This window comes from Gordionus sp. m RMFG-2023, chromosome 5, assembly GCF_954871325.1.
Source record: "Gordionus sp. m RMFG-2023 chromosome 5, tfGorSpeb1-WG-v2, whole genome shotgun sequence".
Lineage (NCBI taxonomy): Eukaryota > Metazoa > Nematomorpha > Gordioida > Chordodea > Parachordodidae > Gordionus > Gordionus sp. m RMFG-2023.
Genome location: NC_088779.1, coordinates 21,635,908 through 21,657,619, shown reverse-complemented (window position 1 = coordinate 21,657,619; position 21,712 = coordinate 21,635,908). Strand labels below are relative to the sequence as shown.

The 21,712-nt window shown below is 25.1% G+C and overlaps 1 protein-coding gene across 1 annotated transcript; it reads right to left on the bottom strand.

Annotated features, from left to right (window-relative positions):
- Nucleotides 1-760: 760 nt before the first annotated feature.
- On the bottom strand, nucleotides 761-10,238 carry LOC135930547 (putative uncharacterized protein DDB_G0282133). Its single transcript, XM_065467361.1, has 11 exons — nucleotides 10,145-10,238; nucleotides 9,940-10,073; nucleotides 9,162-9,895; nucleotides 9,017-9,116; nucleotides 8,713-8,910; nucleotides 4,243-4,358; nucleotides 3,892-4,025; nucleotides 2,754-3,576; nucleotides 2,295-2,564; nucleotides 2,066-2,194; nucleotides 761-2,021 (listed from the first exon to the last, which is right to left on the bottom strand). Exons 1-11 carry the CDS (start codon nucleotides 10,154-10,156, stop codon nucleotides 1,654-1,656), a joined length of 3,018 nt encoding a protein of 1,005 aa, XP_065323433.1. The 5' UTR covers nucleotides 10,157-10,238; the 3' UTR covers nucleotides 761-1,653.
- Between the last annotated feature and the right edge of the window lie 11,474 nt (nucleotides 10,239-21,712).

Genomic DNA, 21,712 nt, shown 5'->3' with positions numbered 1-21,712 from the left:
TCACAACGAAGATTGGATTTTACATTGTAAATATATAACATACTAAATGCAATTATTCCAGAAACTTTTTGTGTAAAGGCTCAAAAAATTCAAATTTCTATTTTGGGTCATTTAAGTGATTCTTTACATATAATTTTTTTATAATTCACATTAATTTAAAATTGTGTATTAGAAATAGTTATTAGTCCTAATAAATTTATGCTTGAATTTTTAAAAAACAATAATATTTCTTAAAATTTTTTATTATCAGACCAAATTCCTGCGTATGTGCCTGAGACAACTATATTTGTCCACCCTTCATTAATAAAGGTCAAATTTTTATCATATTTTTTGGTTATTATATTAGTAATCCTTTCATATTCACTGTTATTTTTATTGATTAAATATCTTGAGATATTTTAAATGCTGTTTTTAAAAATTAAATTCGTTAAGTTATTTTTTCAGAAATTTAAATTATTATTAGTTGAATTAAAATAAGAGGAAGTTGGCCTACCTTATCTCAATAAAAAAATTTCCTTCCGATGAACGTTACTAAAGTGAGCTATTATTATATTATCGAAAATGAACCTACATCCAAAACAAAATTATAATATATGAAACAAGAAGAAAAATATTTTTCTGAAATATGATACAAATCCTGATTATTTGACAAAAAAACTTAAAATAAAAATTGGGGAAACTATAGAGTACATTACATCCCTAATTACAACCAATTACAAAAAAAATTTGTAATATGCATTATATTTAAACTTTAATCATGACACATAGTTTTATTGATCAATAAATGTATTAATAAATATATTAACGATTCCTTTGAAATATCGCGTATAAATTTCAATAATATAATATATAAAAATATTAATACAAATATTGTATGTTTTAAATTTATTATATAAAAAAAATTAACAAAATGTATTTCTAATAAATACTTATCTATAATGACCGTATTATTTATATACATAACTATATAGACAAAATAAAAGATTTAATTATAAATGCTGTATATCAATGAAAAACAGAGATGTACCAATAACACTTTTTTGTCAATATCGATAAGTTTTTTTCCTAGTCGCAACTTCCACAAAAAATATTTTATAATTATTAAGCCATAAAAATGCCTTTCAAATTTTTATGAGAACTTTGTAGTATGTAATTTTATTTACCGTATATTTTTTTTATTCTTCATAAAATAATAATTCTGCAATAAAATTTTTAAAAGTAAAAATAATTTTTTTTTCCTGTTAGGAAATATATAGATCAATTTTTTTATCACATGCTCAAGGCTTTTTTAGCTTGAATTATTAGTCGTTTTGGATATTGGCAATATGATATTCAGTAAAACTGAGTTATTGGTGTACCTCTAACAAAAAGCAGATAATATATAATGTACGAATGACATGAAACATATCTAACGATAGTATAGAGGATGGACTAATGATGTTCTTATTTTACAAAAAACCTATTTTTATATAGGACCTTAATTTTGTTTTAAAAAAACAGTTTTCTATTTAATTTCAAAATTATCATCTTTTGCAACCAGTAGAAATTTCTGAATATTTTATATGAGATTATTTGATTTGGCTTGAGCTGCTCAGCGATTTCAAAATCATACTCATTCATATCCATCAAAACAGGAATAAAAAAGATCACCGTTTAATTTTGAAAATCTTTCATGAGATTGGCTTGTATCTGTTTAATTATTTCTGTCTCCGTTTCGTCAGGGACAAAGGCTGATAGGTCTTTAGATATGTCGGCAAGCGCTTGTTCCATTATGTAATCCTCATCTTTGCCCAGGAGGTTCAATTTGCTAAAAGGAAATTCATCTTTAGTAAGTGAAAGAGTTGGAGAAAGAAATATAGACGGGTGAGTATTAAAAAGATTTTTAACGTTTCCAATATTGATACCATCGATATGGTTATTATCAAAACTACTTATCATGCTTGTAGGTGACGTGATTACGAAAGATTTGGTGGTATCCAGATTGTTTATTAGAGTGTGATTTGAATGATTCATGTTGTAATCTAATTTTTTTAAAATTTTATCTTTAATGTTTATTTTAATTAACTTGTGGTGGGCGTTAAATTTCGCGAATGAAACATATCGCTAAAATTATCGTCGGGAAATTTGTTTATATCTTTAACAGGATCATCCAACATGGCACAGCCTTCTTCGTAACTCTTGTCTAGTATCACATCTGAGATGATGATTATACAAAAGATGGTTAAAAATATAAACAAATCTTCTTGAGAAAGAAATTTAAAATGTTAATTAATTTATATAATAAAATAATTTACCAGAGCCGAAATTGAATAGTATATCATTGAGACTATGAGAGGAGTAAGATGAGTAAGAAGCACCTAGATTTCCATCTAAAGAATTAAACGATTCATTGTTAAGAAGACCATTGTTATTGATATTATTGCTAATAAGAGAATTTTGCACGATGGGATTTGAGAAACTAGGTATCAAATAAGGATCCGAGTCCAAGGTAGGTTGAGATAACGTCCTAATAAATGGTTTTTTCAAGCTCTCCAATAGGTAGGAATGAGAATTAAGTTGATTTTCTATTTATTTAATTAACATATTATAATAATTAAGGGTTTAAAAAATTTTATTGTAAAAATTTGGTCTTACAATAAATTTAGATTATAAGATGAGATTTTAAAAGATAAATTTAGTTTAAAAAAATTAATTAGATTGGTTAATAACTGAATATAGATGATAATAATACATGAATTTAAAAAATGATATACTTTTTGTAAAATTTAAACTCCCTAAATTGCTGGAATTGTTAAGAAACGGATCATTTACAGAAACCAAAGTTGGATAAGGTTTTAAAAATCCTGAATTATTGGGTGGATGATTACCAAGGTTATTATTATTGGAATAATTGAAATTGAGGCAGTTGGCATACGAATTTAAAGACTTACTTTTACTGTTATCAATATTGTTGTAATTGGCAAAATGTGAATTATTAATAGAGCTGTTGTGATTATCATGACCAATATTGTTTAAATTATTTAAATTCATCAAGGTATTTAAGTTGCTATTGAGAACGGATAATATGGAGTTAAAATTACTGGTGTATATATTCACGTCAGGTTTGTAATCTGCATTATCCTTCTCAGTTGTTTTAGCAATAGTAGAGCGGGATGGAAAGGAAAATTTATTTTTCGACAAATCATTAAGAAAAAATTCAGATTTTGAAGAATCCAAACCAACGTTGGTCGATAAAGGAGGATAAGAAAAATTGTGAGGCAAAACACTTTTAATGAAATTATTCACGTCGCAAGATGTGCCACTTGGTAATTCAACATTTGACTCTAATACCTTAGAATCACTTTTAAATTTCCTTTTACGCCCCTTGTCAGATAATAAACTGTGTTCGTAATCATATGTAAACTCTAATGGTCCTTTTTTTGGATAATCAATAGTAGTAACAATATTGTTATCTGTGAAAAAAGTATTATACATAGAATGTAGTCTATGTTTTGAGATTTGGCCAAATCTGGCGGTGGATCCTTTGGTAGATGCGGATTTTTTTGCTGATTTAAGGAGAGTGATGTCATGTAATGCCTACATGTAATTATTTAAAATATATAGGTGTTTTTTGTGATAAAATGAAAAAGATTATATCTATATATAATTTTATAGTAATTGTACAACATTATTACAAAATATATTATTCCCGACTTTCATAACGCTTAAATATTTTTAAGAAATCAAAACACTTTCGAAATTTGTTCTAGAATATTTCGAGGAGTAGTTTTGACCTTGAGAACGAAACAAACCGTTTTCAGGGATTAAGTCCCTGGTTCATTTTTAAAAGTTCACCTCAAAAATTGTGACAAATAAATATTTTAACAATTATTAATGTTTTTTTTAAAAAACCTTTTTCCTAGCATGTTGCCAACACAGGGGAACATCGTTTAAAAGATCGAACGTAGGATTTGAACATTGAATATTATTTGAAAATTTTGCCGAGCATCTTTCAAAAAGTTGTTGATTGGGGTGAACTGCTATATCTAATTGATATTTATTGCACATAATTTATCTCATTAGTTAAAAAAAATTGATAATTTTATATTAAAATTTGTTGTTTAAAATCATGAGATTTTATTAAATTAAAAACAAGAGCAAATAATTGAGTTAAAGAGTTACATATTTAAAGATTTATTAATAATATTAAGGTTTATAAATTATTGCAAATCTATTTATGAGAAAATAAATTTAAAAATTTACGATTAGAACACAAATTTGAATAAGGAAGAGCTGGTTTGAGGCAATGGGTATTGACTAATTTTTTGTTTGAATTGTATTGATAAATACAAGGCCTTGGTTGACAATTTAAGTTAAAGCTGAAAAATAAATAACAAAGATTTTCAATATAGTAAATAAAAATTTTGCAATAAGAATTATTTTTAGTAGCTAGTACCTAGTAGTATTGTTAAACGACTTGATTTAGCCAAATTTAAATTAGATTTTAGCCAAAATAATATTAAGCAAGCATCGAAATTTCGTTAATAAATGTCCACACTAGAGATCTGCAAATCCCAGCCCAAACAAGTCTCGGGCAGGGTCAAGTCTATTTTTCAAAATTTGGGTTTGGACTGGGTCGCGTCTAATTTTTTTTTAATTTCCGGCCAGGGCGAGTCAAGCTTAAATTTTAAAATATTATATTAAATTTTGCCAAATAAATTGATATACTTTTAAATTCTTGAAACAAGGCGCTAATATTTTTTTATTTGTAGATTGCTTTACAATAAAAAAAATATTTTCAATATTTAAATAAATTCGGGTCGAGTCGGGCGGATAAATAATTTTTATTTCGGGTCGGGCTTTTCGGGACAAATAAAAAAATTGATCTCTGGACAAATTTTTTTTTAATTTTTGGCTGGGCTTGCAAAATAAGGCTCGATGCAGATCACTGGTTCAAACCTTTCTGCTATCTATAAGCAAAATCGGCTAAAATATTAAGTTTCGCCATTTTTAAAAATCGAACCGGTAAACAACACTAGTAGCTAATTAAAGTGGTAGCTCACTACTCGATTTAAAAATAGGTAGCTGAGTAATCAGGTGACATTTCTGGCTATATTTATGAATGCTATTTAAAAATAATATCACCATTTATTTTTTGAAATATTATAAATGCCTCTTTTTTTTATACAATGCCATGATTTAAGAAATTTTTTAATTAAAACTCCAGTAACAATATGATAGACTGGGGTTTAATAATATATTACTTTAGAAAATCATGATTACATGTAATAAGTAATTAATTATCGTTGAAAAGGAATTAGTAAATATTCACAATTTTTGATTAATTATGCCCATCCTTAGCATATATATGAATGTAAGAGAAAATAACAATTTTCTAAGAGAGGAGAATGTTGATATTATATTTTATTTTATTTTAAATTATAATTTACTTTTCACATTTTACTATTATTCCCTAGGGTCAATTTAATTTTATACTTTTAAACACTGGTGTTTATTTTTCCTAATAAATGAGTTCAAATTTAACTAAAATTGTTTTTATTTTTATTTAATATTTTAAGCAAATTGATATATTAATTTATTAACAGATACATTGCATTTTTTTATATAGACTAAAATTGTTTTGTTACTTAACACTGACTGATCATTTTTAAATAGAGAAATAAATCTCATAATTTTTTAAACCAAAATAAAAGAATTGAATTTATTACTCTCCTTTACTCTCAAAATTTTAAAATAATATCTCAAAATAAGGAAAACAAATCTCTGTTAGTAAAATGTTTGCTATGTCTACCAAAAAATATGCAAATTTCAGTTAGCATTAGCTCAACTTGCAACATTGTAAAACATTTAAGGGTATAGATACTAAATAAATGTTTACAATTTTAATTTTAAGAGAAAACATCAAACACTTTTAATCCAAATAAAAAAGGGGAAGGAGAAAAAATCTATTAACCCTTCACTACATAGGTGAAAAAAACTCCCGCGGTTACATAGGTGGGGTCTATTTTACCCCAAATTTTAAATAGCTATATCTCAGAAAATAATAAAATTTAAGAACTAAAATTTTATATACTTATTGTAAAAATATTAGAGATAATAAATACAAAATTTCTAGATTTACATTTATTTATAAATAAAGTTATGATATATTTACTAAAGCTGCTCAAAAAAAAATCTTTTTTTTGGAACTTTCCTTAATCATATGATATGACCAAAAATAAATGAATGGAAGCAAATTTGATTATATATTTTATTAATTCAATATTTTATAGTAATAATTAAATGAATTTTATAATAAAACATCAGATATTAAAAAAAATATTTGATATTAAAGTTCATGCATTTTTTTTAATAAAACATTCACGACATGTTACATAAATATGATCTTTGCATATAAATTTTGAACAATTTGAACAAATAAATGAGGATTTCTTGTCCCTAACCCTTAGACAAGAGGGGCACCTTCCTTTTTGTTTGGTTGAAATAGGTTTTAATTCCTCTATATTTAGCATGTTCCCAATATTATCCCTTAGTAGTTTATTAACATGTGGGTTTTCATATCTATTACTCATTAATAGAGTTATTAGCTCCATTGCTAATAATTTTATAAACTTTGATCTATTAATCTCCTTTAAATTATTGGATTTATAAATTATTAAAGAATTTATGCAAGATATATTCAACAAGTTATAAAAAATTGTTATGGCCATCTATTTATTATTCTGGATATTGAATAATTTGAACATAGCTGATCCACAACATCAACACCAGCTTTGGTGAGATTGTAAAATGTGATAATTTCTGGTTTATTCAAATCCCCAGTTGATGTATCAATATTGTTATCATAGTGAAGGGTAGAAAGCATCATGCTTATACTTTTTTGGTACATATGATACTAATGTCATATTATATTAGCAGGCAAATAAACTTGAACAAATATCTTTCTTTTTAATTAAATGATGTTGGAAACTGCTATTTATTTTTTCTTAAAGTTCCTACTATTGTTAATGAATGGGAATTTAATAAATGTATAGCAAGTTCATAACTGGTAAACCAGTTATCTGTGGTGACATTCCTATTACTCTTAAAAATGGGCTGAATTAACCTTTCAACCACATCAAAAGGCTTATTTCTCAATTTATAAGGTCCTTCAGGCTGATTGCCAGCATATAATTCTATTTTCAAAGTATAAAATGTCACTAGAATAATTCAAATTAAAAATCATATGTTAAATTTATGATTTTTTAGTCCACCGAAAAAATAAATAATATAAAATTTTCAAATTTAAAGTCATATATATCAATCAAAAAATAGATATAATTATATTTTTTTCAATTATATTTATTAACCTGACATACATAAATATAATTAGTAACAAAAAAAAAATTGGATTTAAAAAAAAAATTACATCATTACATAGGTGGGGTATATTTTACCCCAAGCTCAACAAATAGCATATATCTCAAAAACTATCAAATCAATAATCATGAAATTTGGAAGTTGTATTCCTTGTTACAAAATATTAAACTACTGAAAAAATCAGGTCGGAATATCTTCTAGCTTTTGTATTACAAAGATTATAAAAGTTGTGGGGTCCTATTTACCCCACCTTTGTAGTGAAGGGTTAAAGAAAATATTGGACTAGGCTCATCATCCATTGATTTTTTTCCAAGAGACCTCAGACTTTAACCCAAACACTTTAGATGATTTAATAACTGATTTTATTATAGATAGAATTCAGCCATTTTCAATTGTTGAAAATCCTTCTTTATAAAAATGATCAAAACATTAGCTCCACAAAAAAATATAACTTGCCGACACAGTGGTTGTTACTGAAATCTAATAATTATTTATTATCATTTAATCATATATTATATTATTTTATTAATGATATATAATAATTATTTATATTAATCATATATTATATTAATATCTAAAAATCATTATTTTAGTTATATTTTGATAAATGTGATATCGAGTCAATAAATTTTTTAGATCATTTCATGAATTTTCACAATAGAATCCTAATTTAGGTTTATATAATAAAAAATGTATCTGTACATAGATACATTTTAAATTGTATCTGTATCAAGATAACTTTTTAGAAGCTGTATCTGTATCTTGATAAATTTTTAGACTATGTATCTGTATCTAGATCCATTTAAAAAGTATCTTTTAACAACTCTGAAAATTAGTAGCAATAAGATGCTATTTTTTTGAAGAAGTAGCTTTAATGTAGCAAAACTGCTTTCTGAGAAAGTAACTGATGTGCTACTTATTAAAAGTAGCCTTAACAGCACTAATACCAACCCTAGACTTTGTCATATATTACTATATTTCACTTCCTTTTCATTATATTTGCAACAACAAAAATTTTATTTAAATTGGGGCATTAAAATATGGGGTCTTTCTGTCCTTTTAAAAAAGTGGTAATTAGGTCACTAATAAAAGAAATGGCTTTTTATAAAATTAAGCATTTCAAAAAAAAGCAAACCAGCTTGCATTTTTATTAATGCTTATAAATTGTTATCAATTTGCATGATACCATTTGATATTCATTTTTTGTGTTTTGTTCAATTAGGTCGTACCTTTAGCAAAGCATACTTTTATAAATTTTTAAGTCTGCCTAAAATGGTACATTAATAAGTAATAGTAGAATTTGAGACATGAAATATATTTTTTTATTAAATATAGTTAATAAACAATAATTACTTGTGAAATTGATTTTGTAATTGTTCAACAAATCCATCTTCAGGCAATATTGTATTTTTAGTGTTGAAATATTCAGCTTTATGAGTAATGTTTTGATAAGATCTATACCTAGAGCAAAGATCTAGAGCTAAATTGTGTTGTGATTTTAATTTTTCTAGTTCACAATCCTCCAATATATTATTTTTTAAAATTTGATATCTAAAAATAATTTATTTATATTACTTATTGGAAATATATAATTCTAATATTTTAAATTTAACAAATTTATTTGAATATACTGGTTATTAATTAATTATAAAATTACAAGAGATCTTTCTCAAATCGATTTGTGGTAGACTTGATATTTTGTGTTTTCTGAGTATGATCTGGAATTGTGTTATTACATGATTTAAGAAAAACTTCATCTAATAAATTAAAAATTCATTTATTCATGTTTGAAATATATTTACTTATTTGCGATGTAGCAAAACTTGAACTATAACTATATTTGGAAGTTTGGTCAAGAACATTAAAATTGCTAAGAGTTATATTACTTTTAGCACCAGTCCCATTTTTTTTAGATTTTATGGCAATATATTTTTTACAAATCTTTGACTTTTTAGGAACATTAAGGTTAATTGATGGAAAATCATGCCCAGAAACTGGTGTATTATGAGATAAGATCAATGGTGAACATGAACCTTTTTGAGACTGTAAAGAATTTGGTAAATATGTTATATATATAGGAAGTGGTCTATTTTTATCAAATTTATTAGTTGCAGCAATGTGTGTTTTAAAATTTGAATTTATGCTTCCTGACACAGATTTGATAGAACTATTGCTATTTGCTAAAACTAGATTAGAATTTATCACATTTAATATTGATGAATTGAGATTATTCAAATTAGTTAAGTTATTGCATTTTTGTTTTATGGCAGGGAATATAGGTAAATTAACATTTGGTAATTTGTAGCTATTTGGTAAATTTGTTTTCAGGAGAATGTATGATGATTTTTTATTGTCTAAAGCTTTCAAAATATGGCTGGTTATAGATGCTTTATCTTGAATATTGCCATTTAAAGCATTATCTATTTTTACCAATTTAGCCCTTCCCTTTTTAACACCATTCTTAATCAAATTTTTATATTGCTTATCCAATAAACTAATTTGTGGAATTAAATCTAATTTGGGATGCCCCATAAACCTAACAGGAAAATTTGTAAAGTTATGTTTTTTCTTATAATTTACTTATTATTAGAATTTAGTGATTGATTAGTTAAGGAGCTGATATAGATTAATGAGGGCTGAGGCAAAATTTTTGAATAACTTGTATGTGAAGATAAAATAGATTTATCGTCATAATTATGCACCTGTGTTTCATCCTATTTATATAAGTAAATACAAAATATGTAAAAATGAGAACTATAAAAAGCTATTAATCAAACGTGATTACTTGAGTTATCATTAGACACTAAAAAATTTAAGCCCTAATTCATAAATTCAGCATTTGGACAGTAATAATTTCAATATGGCGAATATAATTTAAAATTGGTTAACCGGTTATTTTGGCAAGACAATTATTTTGACTTTTAAAATATATATTTTAAATAATTCCTTAGTTGATGGCTATAACCCTAATAAAAATCCTTATTAATCTTATCTTATATCTTAAATCTTAATGATAACTTCTAGCTTCCAATAATTATTTTTAAGAATTACATTATTTATTATAGCGCATTGATCCAATCCAATAAATCTGACGTTTACATTATTTTACACCACAGGGAATATTATTAACAATATAATCGTATTATTTAAAATATACTTTTATAGGCAATAAATTTAATTTATTTCAAATAAATGTACATTAGGTAAAATTAATGATAAGTAATTCAAATTTTATCTAAAAAGTAACGTTATAATTATTTGGGAGGACTAAACTTGAAGTTGGGAGCCTTTATTAGAAAATTTAATTTTAAAGTATTTTAGAGCATTTATTTCTTTTATATAATAATGTAATGATAAAAAATATAATTAATTTAATTCTAACACCCAAGTAGATTAGTCTTCCTCTAATAGTGATTTTATATTGTTTAACATCAATATAAAACAGTACAGATTATTTGTAGTGTTGAAAGTTGAAGAATATATCAAGTTAAAATGAAACTAATCCTGTTAAACACTGTTTTCGATCGATTTTTTTAAATGATTAAGATTCTAGCCAAAACAATATCATGTAAGCGTGGAGATGAGCTTTTATCATAGATGGCAGAATGTTTGGTACTTTATTTGCCAAATCTCGAAGCTTATATAATATAATTTGGCTAAATTTTAAAAGGACCGTTTTTAAAAATCAACCCAAATTGAGTCGTCTTACAACACTAGTTAAAAAATTGAGTTAAATATAATTTATCACCTAAAATATAAATAATTAAATATAAAATTAAAATAAATACTTTTAGTAATCTATCACATCCCTCTTTACCTCAGAATATAACAAAACAAAAATCAAATACCTCTCCCACCGGATTTATATTGGAAATTCTCCTAATTCAGTTTTGTGCAAAGTTGATTTAAAAAATTATTTTAATTCTCGTACAGACATCTTCTCCTCAAAATTCTTTGATAGATTTCCTGACTGTGATAATTCGGTTATAAAACGTTAAAAAAATAAAATTAAATAATAAAATATCGATTCTGAAGCAATAAATTTATTCATAATTATTAATTATATAATAATAAATTAACAGTAAAAACATAATAAAATTAAAGATAAAAAAAATTAAAAGAGAAAGGTTAAACGAAATAAAATTCCAAAATTTAAAAAGTGGTATAATATTTACTAAATCTTATATTTCCTTTCTTTTTCATTTACATAGTCTGCTAAAATAAATAATATCGAAAAATTTGAATAAGCCATATCTTTTTTTGTTTACAACAAGTACATCTGAAATAATTTGTATAAGAATTTTCTTGTTCAACTGAATATTACAACCCCATTATATAAATTCCTGGTATGGTCAGCATTATTTTTAGTTTTTGGAGAGAAGGTTTTAAATTCTGAATCCAATAAGTGGGTCTTTTATGGCCTTCTCTTCTTTTGTTTAGGTTATCTTCATGACATGTTTCTAAAATGAAGTCCAAATTCAATATTGACCTTAATTTTTGGTATCTGGAAGACGGAACCCTATCTGGTCCTAATATTAATGTTTTGGAATTAATAATTCCCAAATAGATAAAATAAAAATTAGTTTTTGAAATTGTGTATTTTTACATTCAAGTAATGTTTAAATGAAGATTCGTTAATTTAGTTTTATATATCTTTTGACAATATTATATGTTATACATGTACATCAATATTATTGTGATACGAAGGGGTGCGAGTTAATCGAGAAGTCCTTTATAAAATAAGACTTTGTGAGTTGATTAGAAATCTACATATTATTTAGATGTATATATAGGGTAATTGACATGTATAACCTATTATATTGTCATAACTACATTTATACTTGATTGACATTGGATATTATATAAATTTATTTATATATAATTACCATCTTTCTATACATAAATCATCTGAAGTCAATTTTTTAAATCAGAGTGCAATTTATTAAATATACATAATCAAGTGGATATTTTCCTTTAAAGAAAATTTTAATTATCAAAAAAATAGGGTAGGGGAAAATAATATTTTTAACATAAGACAGGAGGGACTTAATTAAATGATACTTTAAAATCACATGTGGCACTCATCATTATCATATTAAGATAATAAGATTTTTTTAATGTTAATATTTTAACTAATAACATCATATAGTAAAAATACATTTAAGTCATATATAATGGTACTCTTTTAAAATAATGGTTTACTTTCATATTTTTATTTGGTTAATTTAAAAATGACACCCTTTTTCACTTCTTAACTTTCTATCTTATTCTTTAATATTTTATTGAAAATTAATTTTTATAAATATATTTTTTTTACATAACCTCATTGTAAAAAACCTTATCTATTATATAGATATATATAATTCATTTTACACCTTAGTAGTTCTCAATATATATATATATATTTCCCAAAAATTTAAACATTTACATATATAACCCTATAAATTAAAAAAAATTTATTTGTTTAAAAGTACTTACCTAGCGTTATTTTATAATATGAATTTCTTATTTCATTTATTCCCATATGTGAAAATTTGTTGTCAACAATAATTTTATCGCATCCCACATTGGCCCACGTATTGTACAAGGAGCACGTGCACCATTTAAAATATTACTAATAATTATACACACAATTAAATAGAGAGAGCAACTTTTTGCTGAGCCAAATTTGAATCGCCTAATATTCCTCTCCATCAATCTTTATATTTAATTAAGAAAATGCGGCTTCTTAAAATTTTAAACCCTTTTAGGACCTCATCTCCATTTTAAAACTCTTCATTCCTTTCAGCCCTAGACCTGAAAATTAAAAACTTTCTTGAGGTTATCTGAAACATTCATTTTTCCGAGTTTTATTGGGCCATTGCTAAAACTTCCGACCAATGAAGATGGTTTAGAGTTTCTCCCTCTCAATTTAGTTTTTTTTATCAGCTTTCCTTTCTTCTTGTCTTCATTGCGAGGAGGTTATAAGTAAGCTTGTAAGTGGTAAAGATAGTATTTGAGACTGCTTGTGACTTATGGAAGAAAGATTTATTTATTCCTTCCACATCCTCATCACAAAAAAACTTTCTTAACCCTATTCTGGCTAATTTTAAGAAATCGGTGTTGACTAATCCTCCTATGAAAACACACCAATCCTCAAATATTTGGGATAAAACTGCAGCCATGAATGGCTTGAAGCTGTCCCTTGTGACTTGGTCTTTTTATATCCGATAGCTGAGCGTTATCATAGGGTACAAGCTTGCAGTGTCACATGGCCAGGGTTGAGGTAGGAGACAAATGCCTCCAAAATATATTGGCATTTTGGGGGATAGGTATTGATTCTAGTGGTAGATGTTTATTTTTGGGGGTTAGGTATTATTTTTTGAGATTTCTTCTTTACTTTTCTTTTTTTTTTGGGGGGGGGGGGGGTTGAATTGAAATATAATGTATTTAGATATAATAATTGTTACAATTATGATGTTTATCGTTAATTTTATTCTGACAAATATCAATTAAAGAAAAAGATCTGTCAAAAAAATATAGATTTTTTACAATTTCACGCGTAAAGTATAATCAGCGTCTACATGACAGGATTTTCACTGGATGCAAACCCCCTTCAAAAACCTTTGCCTACCCCCCTAAAAAATCGCCGCCTTAGGCGGCGGTGTCTCTTTATCATTATTTTTACCTATTTATTTATTGATACCCTTTTCAAAGAATTTATAAAGGATAACCTAAAATAATCTATATCTACTACCAACTCTATATTTTGTGATTATAAATAATTTATTTTTTAGATAATAAATTCAATTAAAACTTCTATTATTTACAATTAATTAGTTATTATGGCATTATGAGCTTAAAATATCTAAACCTTTTAAATTACATTAAAAAGGATAGTTTATTTGGAAAACAATGTGTATGATTGTTTGCAATATATAGATTAGGTCGATGAATTGTATTATAATAATACTATAATAAAAGTATAATTTTTACAGCAATAAATTTTGTCCTATTTCATCTCAAAATTTAATAAATAACCCCCCAAAAAATTTATCCTACCCCCAATAAAGCAACTTACCTCCTACCCCCTCAAAAAAAATAGGATGCAAACTGTTCCTACCCCTCCCGCTCATGTAGACGCTGAGTATAATATTGATTTTATTTGGTAATTTTCCAAAAGCATATAGGTTAACATATATGATTTATTGTCAGTCCCATCCTATATATCATATGAATATAATAAATCTTTTATCTAAAATTTTATCTAAATTTTATCTAAATTTTATCAAAATATTTTAAATATTGTTAAAAATAAGATTTTCAATATGTAAACACATTTTAACTCTACTCTTTATTTAATAATTATCAAACATCCAAAGTTATTGAAGATTCATAGATTATATTTTCTTCTCATTCAGGATCAATCCCAATGGAGTGACTCAGGCACCTCTTTCATTGTCTATGGATTATGAGCAAGAATTAGAGATGAAAATTTTATATTAAGACTATTTATTTTGAGAGAAATATTGAAATACACCCATGATGCTTGTATTTAAATTTAGGAAGTTGGTAATAATTGGCTGCTATGGTAACAAAATTAATACAACCACAAAAAAATAATTATAAAGACTAAGAGGTTAATCTATTTCTATAAATAATTTTAAAATGATGTTAATGGGGGAATATTTTTAAAATTACATTACATATTTAATAGTGATTTGATAAAGAATAATATTATATTTGTAAAATATGAAATCAATATTCAAATTAGATAAAATCAGAGACCTGCAGAGGTACCATTTGTACGGCCCGGCCCAGCCCAGATTAATAAATTTTCGGCCCGGCCCGGATTTTGTTTTCAAAAATTTTTTACGGCCTGGCCCCGGGTTTATTAATTTTAGGCACGGCTCAGATATTTTAAAAAAAAATTCTTTCGGGCCCGGCCTTGCCTGGATTTAAAAAAATTTTTTTAGGCCCGGCTCGAAATTTTCTAAAATTATATTCGACCTGGTATATATAAAAAATTGATTATTTCGTATTTTATCATATTTTTCGGTGAGTATTATCATTTAATAAGCAAGTATATTAGCTAATGTTGTTAAACGGCCCGTTTTGAGCCGATTTTTAAAAACGACTAACTCAATATTTTCGCCAGAAAAATATTGACTAAGCCTCGAAATTTCTATACTATATGTCTAGACCTTTACTCCTTCCATGAGCAAAATTTTCAGGCTTGCATAATATTTTTCTGGATAAAAACTGAGTTAGCCGTTTTTAAAAATCGGCTCAAAATGAGCCGCTTAACAACACTATCATATTTTTTTTATTATTCTAAACAGATATTTAGAATATTACAAATTGATACTATAAAAAATTTGTGTAAATAATATTTTGAGAATATACTATGTATTTATAAAAAAAATAAAAGTGATATTTTAATTAATAAAAAATATAACATATATTATATATTATACAATAATGTATTTAATCCTTTACGTATTTATTCCATGGCAGGAAAACTATAATTTTACTATGTAATAGATACTATGAGTGTTAAATAGTGTTAACTTTCACCAAACATTATATTAATCATAACTATATATAATCATTATAACCATATCTAATTGACGAATATAATAATTCATGTTATATAAATTTTTTAAAAAAAATATGGTCCGGCCTGGCCCGGGTAATTTTAAAAAAAAAATTCTGGGTTTTTTTAGAAACCGGTTATATCTTAAACCCGGGGGCCTGCAGTGGAATAGAATTCAATAATTATGTTGAACAAAAAAAGTGAATTTTTAAAAGGAATCTTAATTTAAATAATATTAATATAGAATCGTATTTAGCTTTATAAGATGAGTTAAAAAATGTTTTTTTTTGATTTAAAAAAAGAAATGGTAACACAGTAAAATTTAAAAAAAATTATTTTTTTACATGACTAAACTACGCGCTCCCTATCAAAAAACTTAATTTATAAAAAAAAATGAACGCAGAATCATATATAGCTTATTAAAAGGAATCTAATAATGTTAATATTATATTTTAAAACTTTTTATAACATAGTGGGCTTTTGAGAAAACACATTTTTTTGACTAAACCACGTCCTTCCGCCCCTACGCGCTCCATATCAAAGAAGCTTAATTTATAAAAAATTAAAGCATAATCATATTAGGCTCATTAAAAGGAATCAAAAAATGTTCATATTAAGTTAATAAATTATTTATAACTTGTTGGTATTTTGAAAAAACACTTAATTTCTTCTTATTTTTTGATTAAACTACGCGCCCCCGGTAAATATATATAATTTTTAAAAATGAATACAGAATCATGTTTAGTTTTACAAGGAGATTCAGAAAATTGTATTATTCATTTTTTTTTAAAAATTTTTTAATTATCAAAACAAAATATTTTTTTACTAAAATACGCGCTCTCATTAAATATACATTATTTATGCAGAAAAATGTTTAACTTATCAATTGAATCTAGTCATTTTAATTAATTTTTCCCAATAATGCTATACATTCATCCGAACCCTCCATGTATACGTACTAAGTTTTTAAAAAAGGGAATCCTAACTTAATTCAAGCTAATTTTTCATTTTGCACATACATGTCGCAAAGGTTAGGAGACTTCTATTAACGAAATCTCAAGGCTTTAGAAATATTTATTGATATATATATATAAATTTGCAAAAAATAATAGCCTAATATATTTTATTTGTAGAATATATTTTTTCTATATTTAAATATATTCGGGCCAAGCCGGTTACGGCTAATTTTAAAAAATCGGGGTATGTCGGGGCTTGAAAAATTTAGCCCGATACGGATGACGAGTTTATAGAGTTTAATTAAACTTGTATAATGAGAAACGTTGGATGAAGGTATAGAATGATTGGAAATTAATTTAAATGACTTTCTAATTGATTATTAAACATTTTTCTGCATAAATAATGTATATTTAATGAGAGCACGTATTGTAGTCAAAAAAATATTTTGATAATAAAAATTTTTTAAAAAAAATGAATAATACCATTTTCTGAATCTTCTCGAAGAGCTAAACATGATTCTATATTCATTTTTTAAAAATATTGTGTATTTACCGAGGGAACGGTCAAAAAAGAAGAAATTAAGTGTTTTTTCAAAATACCAATAAGTTATAAATAATATATAAACGTATATATTAACATTTTTTGATTCCATTAATGAGCTATATATGATTATGCTTTTATATTTTATGAATTAAGCTTCTTTGATAGGAGACGCGTAGTTTAGTCAAAAAAATGTGTTTTTCCAAAAGCCCACTAGGTTATGAAAAGTATAAAATATAATATTAACATTTTTTGATTCCTTTTAATAAACTATATGTGATTCTGTGTTCATTTTATAAATTAAGCATCTTTGATAGGGGGCGCGTATGGGGGTGCTTAGTTTAGTAATGTAAAAATATAATTTTTTAAAAATTTTTACTTATGTTACCAGTTTTTTAAAAATAAAAAATAACATTTTTTGACTCATCTTATAAAGCTAAATACGTTTCTATATAATTTAAATTGAGCTTCTTTAATAGGGGGCGCGGCGCGTATTTTAGTCATTCCCAAAAATTTGCGATTGATGCTATTATAACACACTTTGTCATGACATCTAAAGGTTATCCAAATTATTATTAAAATAAGCAATGTATCTTTTTCACAGCTCATATATACGCTTTTTTTTAAATGTAAATTTAATTTCATCATAATTTAATATAATTAGTTTATAATTCAAGAGCAATACACTATTAATTTTATTCTATTTAATTCTACAACAAATGTTTTTCATTAATTAAAATATAATATTACAGATTTTTAGAATTGAGAAAAATATACCTTGAAATTATAATTACTCTATATTTTTTAATATTTAGGATTAATCCAAAGTCAAGAAGCTTTTCAAAAAAAAAATATTATTGCATTATATATATCATGCGTCCAAACTCGATTTCGTAAATTTCATTAGTAAATTTTTCTTTAAAAAGAATTTTGACTTTGGACACAAGATCGTTTTATTTTTTCAAAAAAGTATCGCTTTATTAGCTACTTTTTACGCTATTGAATTTTTTTAAGATATTTTTTACGTTATCTATTTCCACAAATAAAAAATATGACTAAAATTTCAAATACATATAATTTTTTTTTTATTGCATCTAAATAATAATCTTTCCATGCTGTCATCCTATCTAGAGATAACTAAATAATAGTTCAACATTAGCACTTGAGGGCAATGCAGTATTAAATTCAATATACATATTTTTTATATAAGAAAAATCATCAAAAATATTTATTTGATAATTTTTCGATTTAAAAATATGCGTCTAAAGGATTTTCAATAGTATTATTATTTATTTCAAAAAATCATTTATAGTAGGTTACTTTTTTGATGCGGCTAGGATCAGTCTAATATTATAATAGCATTAGTTAGAATAAAAATTGTGTAGGGGATAATGGCATAAATTACCATCCATGTTTGCTGACTGGCCAGGCCACCACCCTTTAACTTTTTATCTATTGAACTGAACCAATTTCTCTCAAAATTGGTTAAGATGCGAAAAGATTGAAATAAGTATTTTAGCATCTCTTGATAAAACTTATAAATATATATAGATGAATCGTTAATTTTAAACATGTTTAACATGTAGATAATAATTTATAAAATAGTGAGTCTGATAATGAAAATATAATATTAATTATTTATTGTATTTTTTTAATTTATAATATAGTTCTTGAATATATTTTGTGGCCAGTTGAAACTTACCATGTTTGGATTGGGCCATATAATCAACTTTCAAATAAACTCATCTAGCTCAGAAAATATTGTAGATAGAGCTTTGATTCAAATATTATTTTGAATATTAAGGATTGGGCTATAAATCGATATTAAATTTGTTTGATATTGCTCTTAATTCCTCGTTGAAGCCACTAGTCTTGTTTGATGATAAAACCTTCCGGTACATCTTAAAATAAAATTTTTACCCTGTTAATTTTTTTTATCGAGATTAAAATATATAGCGATTCAGGAATAGAAAATTCCATATTATTAACATTTTTTTGTTGATATGATCTGTATCAAAATTATCTTCAATACTTTATCAGGTAATATGGACCTATTTCAAAAAGATGCGCTTCTATGGATGAGAATTATACCCCCACTGTGGACCGACGATAATATCATCAATAAAATATAGTCCCGGCTCGTGCCCAGAAAAATAAGAAATTTTTAAAAAAAATCAGGAGGTGGAAAATATTTAAATTATTTTCTTATGATATTTTATTTTTTTTAGCATAATTTTGTATTCCATATGTTTTTTTAAATTTAATTTTACTACATTATATTACCTGTTTTAAATTTTATCGATGAACATCATTAAATTATAAATGTTATTGCTATATATTTAAATTTAATACATAACATTAAAATAGAGCATAAAATAAATTTTTTGAGTTTGAGATTTTTTATCTATAGCTTTTTAAAAAATACGAGCCACGGGCCGAGCCTAGAACTAAATAAATTTCCACCGGGCTACGAGCATATTTTAGCAAAGATTTTGGTTTTGTGGTCTCTAATCCTTATAATCTGTTTTAACTTAATAACTTTGTAATAAAATATGATAATTTTATTTAAAAATTATAATGACAAGGCTGCGTCCTTACTCGTCTTAATTTTAGGACAAAACTGAATAGCATGTACTTTTCAGAAAAGCACCTAGCACATCCTTGTTAATTTTTAATACGTCTTGTTATATTTTTTTAAAGAAGGCTTATAAGTATACTTAATCTATAGAGTCCTCGCCAATATTAATTTTTGATATTAATTCAAATAGAGTATTGGATTCGAAGAGTTTTAAATCGAGTTGCTTTTTTTTTAAGTTTCAATATTATTATTTAATTAAATTTATATAAAAACTATAATATAATTATATATATATTATATACTAAAAATATCATTAAAATATAACAACTAAATAGAAAAAAAATTGTAAAAATTATATTTAAAAAAAATACAAAATTATTACAAATAATCACATTTCTTAAAAATCACCAGGGTAGTGATTCTAAAATGGATAGTGATTTCATAATCCTACACTTTTCCAAAACTGGCCTTTTAATTATTTTCTTTTTTACCTAATTTAAATTCCTTTTTTTAAAATCATTTTTTATTAAATATAAAAGTATTTTATGTCAATACCAAATCAATTATGAATAATATAAAGATAAAGTGCCTTTTGGTCAAACTTTTCGTTTTCATAGTATATTACAAAATAAAAATAAACTAGAAAAGAAAAAGAATTACAAAAACTAAAGTAACTCTCTAGAAAAGTAATAAAAAATATAATAAAGACAGATCTTTTTATAAAAGTTATAAGAATTGAATAGTGAGGAAAATTTAAATATTATTAAAAGTCCGGTTCGTCAATTGGAGACCGTAATTCTTTTAAAAAACTTCCAATTGTGCACAATTGAAAATCGACAGTATACACTATGATATTATATCTTGCTAAATGATGGTTTTGTGGGGCCATTATAAATTGAAAGTATGCAAAACTTTATTGACTTACAAATTTCTCAAGAATAAATTAAGTTAGAGCAATAATTTAAATATTATATAGCTTAATATGGATCTTTATTATGATATCAATAAATGCGATAGAAACCTGATTAATACCCAAATGCGAAAGTACAAAACCGGAAATTGTCATAGAAAAAAAGGCTTTAAAAAAAATTCCTGTGGATGTATACCCAATTTTTCAATCGGATGAAATATATTTCAAGTTAAACAAGTATATATGATTATAGATCAGAGATATATAGGTTAGGGTTACTAGATATTAAAAATAGTTTTTAATAAAATTTAATCATTTTTATTAATAACTTGTCAAATCTAACAGGTCATCTGATCAAAAATAATTTCCACGAGTTAAACCATAATAACAAAAATAAATATATTTTAAAACAATTAAAAAACTAAACTTTGGTTCATGCAAGATTAATGGATACCGAATCACGCCCCGATTTAAAAAAAAGGCTAATCACACCCAATTAGTGTTCGGAATTCAAAATTCAATTGCATTAAAGACGTAACTCATCGAAAGATCATCAGGGCCCGCTCCTATTACCTCAGATACCAAACATAAGTCAGAATAAATGAAATATTATTTTATAATTAACCCTGTTCACTAATCATATAAAAAAATTTTTTAAATTGTTTCCAAATTTATTAATAATTAATATTGTATTTTTTCGTTTCACTTAGAATTAAAACTTTTTTTTTACCCAACATATTTTATTATTCTATTAAAAATATATAAAATTGTTAAACCTAAATAAAACATTTAA

Coding starts and splice junctions, on each gene's coding strand:
- LOC135930547 (XM_065467361.1), bottom strand. Junction 9,896..9,939: donor TCACTAAATTCTAATAATAA/GTAAATTATAAG, acceptor TTTTCCTGTTAG/GTTTATGGGGCATCCCAAAT. Junction 2,022..2,065: donor AAATTTAACGCCCACCACAA/GTTAATTAAAAT, acceptor TAAAAAAATTAG/ATTACAACATGAATCATTCA.